Source organism: Medicago truncatula, chromosome 4, assembly GCF_003473485.1.
Source record: "Medicago truncatula cultivar Jemalong A17 chromosome 4, MtrunA17r5.0-ANR, whole genome shotgun sequence".
NCBI classification, from domain to species: Eukaryota; Viridiplantae; Streptophyta; class Magnoliopsida; order Fabales; family Fabaceae; genus Medicago; species Medicago truncatula.
Genome location: NC_053045.1, coordinates 50,802,824 through 50,808,711, shown reverse-complemented (window position 1 = coordinate 50,808,711; position 5,888 = coordinate 50,802,824). Strand labels below are relative to the sequence as shown.

Here is a 5,888-nt window from a genome sequence, read left to right as displayed (position 1 = left end):
CGTTTGTTTTCTTCTTTCCAGAATTGCGAAGAAAAACAAGAAAAGTTCAACAATGATAGTATAGTGTTTTGATGAGAATGAACAATATTAAAAGTTGTACACAGTTTCCGTCATTACTCATGCATTACCATATTACCTAATTCTGAAAAATTGGGGTTGGGGTAGTTAATACTGTTGGCTACTATGTCTTTAATTTAAGAGCAATGATATTTGAACAACCATGTGCTAACAACTTCTATGACAACTTCATTTTTCTCTCTTCTCATCGGTCAAAAACAATAGAGAGAGAAAAAGGAAGAGAGAGAGAGTAAAAATATAATGTGAGTATGATAGAGAAAGTTGTCTAAAAGTTGTCAAAAAATAGTTGTACAAATATCATTTCTCTTAATTTAAACTTTAAAAATATGCTTTCCCACTACTGACGTTATGCGCGTCCTGTCCTATATACATGGAGTTTGCGGTCAAAGTCAGGTAAAATACTTGTGTTCGTGGAACCAGCACACATAATTGTTTATTGAATTTTCCAAAAGTTGGTAGTATATTTAGGATGGAAAATTAATAAGAGTTGTGTTATTTGAACATCCATTTGAGTGACAATTTTTGAGACAATCAAAATTTTATAAAGAAAATGAGGTATTGACACAAAAACCAAAGCAATAGAGAGAGAAAGTGAAAACATAATATGAGTATAAGAGATAAAATTGTTACAAAAGTTGTAAAAAAATTATTGTTCAAATATCATTCCTCAATTAATAATGATTAAAATGAAATTGTTTTGATGAGATTTTGTGATGTGTAAAGTGTCGGTTAAAATTGTACATTGAATAGAAAATTTCAAGTTGAACAAAATATTAGTGAAAGAATACATAACTTTAATATAAAGTTTTGAGTAAATATGTGGTGTTAAATCTCATTTGTGTGTGTTAGTTTAATGTGATGATTCAACTCAGGGAGGCTTTTCCTCGTGGTTCAATAGTGATATTAGAGTATGATTCGAGTTAATGGAAGAGCGGGAAAAATTTATAATATTGGATCAAGGATGCAAAGAATCTCACACTTTTGTGTAAGTACGAGTTAAATCTTACAATTGATAGAAGAGTTGAGATTATGCCTTTTAAGTTTGAGATTTTCTTCCCTTTATATGTTTCAAACTCCTCTTGTAAAAAAAAAAATGCAATTTCATAAATATTCAACCTATCCTTTACATGGTTCAGACTCTAAAATTCCAAAATTGCTATGTATTTTCGGTTTTAGGGGTAACGCGATAGGCATGGGAATCAAAGGGAACTAAGAACAAACAACAACATAATCAAAGGGAATACATACTAATAGAGTTGATTACATTTAATCCCAACAAAAAGAGTTTAGCTACACATTGTCATGGTAACCTTACAAGGAGAAAAGAAGAGATGGAATGGAAGCAAGCCATGATGTCTTAATGATCTTGGAGATCCGTTCAATCCTTGTGCTCCTTGCTCCTTAAGTTCTATCTGGATCCTCTCTTGCTGATATGAGTGAATGGCCTTTATATAGTTCTGTTCTGACTCAACTCGCCTCGCGAGTAGGTGTTCTCGCCATGGCGAGTTGAGCTTTCTTTCCATATGGGTTTCTGCCACGTCAGCTTTGAGAAGGTTAGGCCGCCTTAGCTCGCCTCACGAGTAGTTTTGTTCGCCATTGCGAGCTCTTGGACCCCCTTGCTCGCCTTTCCGTCGCCATTGCGAGTTGGGAGCGAGTGAGAAATGGACTTTCTGCCTCAGCTCGCCATGAACTTGCCTTGGGCTCGCCGTGGCGAGTTGATCTTTTCATTTCTTTGTGTTTTCTTGCTTTTTAAGTATCCAGGCATGCATTTTCCTACACAAACAGTTGACATTAGATGTAAAAAGCATAAATGAATTATTCTTCAATATTTATGAGCTTTTCACTAGATAACTTGCGAACCAAGTAATCAAAGTGCCTAAAATGTATGTCCTATTTAACTGTTTTTTGACACTTATCAATGGGGGACAAAGAAGAGGTTTCGGGGACATATAATTTCTCTTAAAGTTGTGACATTCAATCTCATTTATGTGGTTGATCTTACCAGCCCAATGTAATGAATGAGGGATCTTAGAAAACTCAACTGATTTAAACTAATAGATAAGAAGTTGGAGATCATGAGTTCAAACTCGAACAATTGATTCATTCATGCTGAAACTTCCCCTAATGACCCCACATAGAGGAGAGAAAGTCATTAAAGATAGATATTTTTTAAGTCTCATCAAATCAAATATTATTACTAGGGGTAGGCATAAAAACCAAAAACTGAACCAAACTATTGAACTGTACCGAACTGAACCAATATTAAACTGAACCGTGTGTAAAAGTTCAAAACTGAACTGTATTGTAAGTATCAGTTACTAACTGTAACTGAACTGTCATGACAGAACATCAACTATAGGGGTTGTTTTCTGTCAGCTGTGCATCTGTTTGTTGGTGTTTTGGCTGCAATAGCTGTTTTCTGGTTTGGGAGCTGTGATGGGGCTGTTGCGGGTTGGTTTAGGCATAGCTAGGAGCTTGAATTTTGGTTAGTTTTATTAGATTTCAGACCCATAGTTGTTGCCTTGCTGATTGGTTTTTGTTCCTGTCTTGCTTTCTCTATCACCAGAAAAGAAAAGAAAAAGGTGAAACTAAAGTAGTAATTCAATTCAGTTTTTTTTTTTTTAAATCAAAACAGTTAACTATTTTGAAAACTCAGTTTGGTTCAAACTATTGCATTATGGTTCAGTTTTGACACAGTCTTGGTCTAAACTGAACTTTGCCCATCCCTAATTATTACATCCAAAATTTAGACTTCCAATTCAACCTAGAATAAAAAAATTAACCGCTAAAGTTTAACTGCTTTTTGAACTTGTTACAAAAGAGTTATATTTGTCTAATTTCAAATCAATTACTAACTCGAGGGAAAGGGTCCATTTACTTTTTTTGAAATTATTTTATGTTTTCATTTGTATAGAGTGAAGATAAAAATGATAGCTAAAAAACTACCAATTTATTTGTTCTTAGTATGAAGATAAATTTTAGAAAATAAAAATAGAAAATATTGTCACGCAATAAACAAGGACGTATTTTTTTAGATTTCAAATAAATTATTTATTCAAGATTTATGAACAACTTTTTCTCAAAAAAAAAAAAAAGATTTATGAACAATTTAACGTTCTTAAAAAAAAAATGAACAACTTAACGTAACATCGGTAAATTATGTTGCTTACATATCATAGAGAACATTTTTCTATCACTAAAAAAAAAAAGAACATTTTTCTTTTCAATCAGCAATAAATATCAAGTTAAAATTATACATTAACTCTTTTTTTTAAAGAATAAAATTGTAAAAATAACAGTGAATACAATACAAATATCAACTTTTTTAATTCCTGTAATTTTATCAAAATGATTTTATATTTAAGAACGGCGATAGTAAGTTGTAGTTATGCATGCATGTCTTACCAAAAAAAAAGTTATGCATGTCAACTATATTGTATTTACTATTTATGATGTATAATTTTGACTCACTTGTATACCAATAATCTTTTATAAAAAAAAATGTTCACACTAATCAAAATCTCTTGATATCTTTTTTTTTTTTTTTTGAAAGAACTCTTGATATCTTATCCATAAGAAAAAGGCCTAAATATATATCTTAAACAAAATACACCACTAAAATGCACGACATACCTTTTGTATATGGATAAAACAATTAAGTTGACAAGGTATGGAAGTGTATCCACCGTGTGATTGCGGTGGCACCCAACACGTTTTGTTTCATACTGGGCGGCTCTGCCATTTGCCATTAACTACTTAAAAATTTAAAATAAAATAAGAAAATAAAAGTCTTGCACCAAAATAATAATAATAAATAAACCAAGTAAGTTATGTTCCTTTGACCGTTAATATAAGTTATTTCTACGACATTTCAAAATGTCTTGTTCTGTCCACTTTCTCTCTTTTACTAAAATACACAAGGCGTGACTTATATGCCATTTTTCTCTTCTCTTCCTCGAACACACGAAGAAACTTGCTTGCACCATCCCAATCATAAATATTCAATCTTCCAGAAATTTACTTAACACGTCTTCAAATTTCACAAACTATAAATACTCAAACCACCCAATTGTTTCATAGCCAACATAAAAATATAAGTGTGTGCATATATAACTCCTATAAACCGCTGTAGGCCTAACTATTTGATTTCATTGAATTTGACTTTGTATAGTTGGAAATATTTTTTGTAGTGATTTCCAATTGTAGCCTTTGATTGCCAACAATATATAATTAACATGAGGAGTAACATGGAATATGAGCGTGTACTTAGTTACTTTGATGAAGACCGTGACGGAAAGATTTCGCCGAACGAGTTAAGGAGTCGAATGGCGAAGATTGGCGGAGAGTTTCAATTGAAAGAAGTGGAAATTGCAATTGAGGCATTGGATTCTGATGGTGATGGATTATTGAGTTTGGAGGATTTGATAAAGCTTATGGAATCAGGGGGAGAGGAAGAAAAATTGAAGGATTTGAGGGAAGCTTTTGAAATGTATGATAATGAAGGATGTGGATTCATAACACCAAAAAGTTTGAAGAGGATGTTGAAAAAACTGGGGGATTCTAAGTCCATTGAAGAATGCAAATTGATGATTAAAAGATTTGATTTGGATGGTGATGGTGTGCTTAGTTTTGAAGAATTCAGAATCATGATGGATTGAGTGTGATGATATGTTTATGATTATATATATCATGTGTTTTGGCCAGAGGCTGCGGGGTTAATTTCATTCATTTTTTTGTACATTGTATGACTAAATTGCTTTTATGCAATATAATTTTATATAATCATTGTTTTATGCAATATAAATATCATTGTTTTTGGAATTAATATGAGACATGGAATACTAACTTGGATAAAACACAAGCATCATATTTCGGGACATGTTCAGCAGTTAATTACTATATTATAGAGTATTGTGCTTGTGCCTTATTACTTTTATGATATGCAAAAGGATATATAAATCATTGTTTTTGTAATTTGCTAGCACTAATTAAATAATAATATGAAACATGGCTGAGTTTGTTGCCAGCCAGCCATATAGATATACTCCACCTGATGATAATAGCCACAAAAGGGACTGCATGGGGTTGACATTCATGCAGTACAACAAGCAGCATGGTTTGCATGTCTGCATTACGCGCAACAGTCCTTTCTTGACCCAAAATTGTCTACTGAAAGGACAGTGAAAAAATTAGTGAATACTTTCATCCCTTTCATTTGTTGTGTAGTCTTGAGTGTCCCGAGAGAGCCGAAAGCAACAACGAGTTAATGCTCCGTAACCACCTAAAATATTAAAGTTTTGTTTGGGAGTTTGGAAATGAAGGGAGAGAGAAACTTTAAGGGTTCAGAAAGATACAGGAACAACAAGAACTATTTTCCCTACAAGAGAATAAGGGTGCATTTGATAAGTTAAAAAATAAGTACCGTACATAACAACACAAAACAAATTTTTATGTTATTGAACAATTTTTTGTGGACAAAAAAAAACTATTTTGATATTTTAGACAATTTATGTTCGAGACAAAAAATTGTGTTATAGTTTAATGATGAACAAGAATTTCACACCAATTTATCATATCCTTGAAACCATTTTATAATCAAATATTATACAAATGAAGTTGTCATATCAAACACACCTAAGAGAGAAACTATCATTAATTTCTCTTGTTTGGTGCCCTAAATTGGCATTGCAAGACAACTGGAGAGAAGATCGATAGACAAAATTGATGTCGGAGTTTTGCCCCCTCTCTCTATAGTTGTGTAGAAAGCCAATATAAGTTCAACCTATATATGAAGCACCAACACGAAGACG

The 5,888-nt window shown here is 32.4% G+C and overlaps 1 protein-coding gene across 1 annotated transcript; it reads left to right on the top strand.

Moving 5' to 3' along the window:
• Positions 1 to 3,956: 3,956 nt before the first annotated feature.
• On the top strand, positions 3,957 to 4,908 carry LOC25493669 (putative calcium-binding protein CML19). Its single transcript, XM_013602239.3, has one exon. The coding sequence runs from the start codon at positions 4,314 to 4,316 to the stop codon at positions 4,734 to 4,736; it is 423 nt and encodes a 140-aa protein (XP_013457693.1). The 5' UTR covers positions 3,957 to 4,313; the 3' UTR covers positions 4,737 to 4,908.
• The last annotated feature ends 980 nt before the right edge of the window (positions 4,909 to 5,888 follow it).

Coding starts and splice junctions, on each gene's coding strand:
- LOC25493669 (XM_013602239.3), top strand. CDS start 4,314: ATGAGGAGTAACATGGAATATGAGCGTGTACTTAGTTACTTTGATGAA.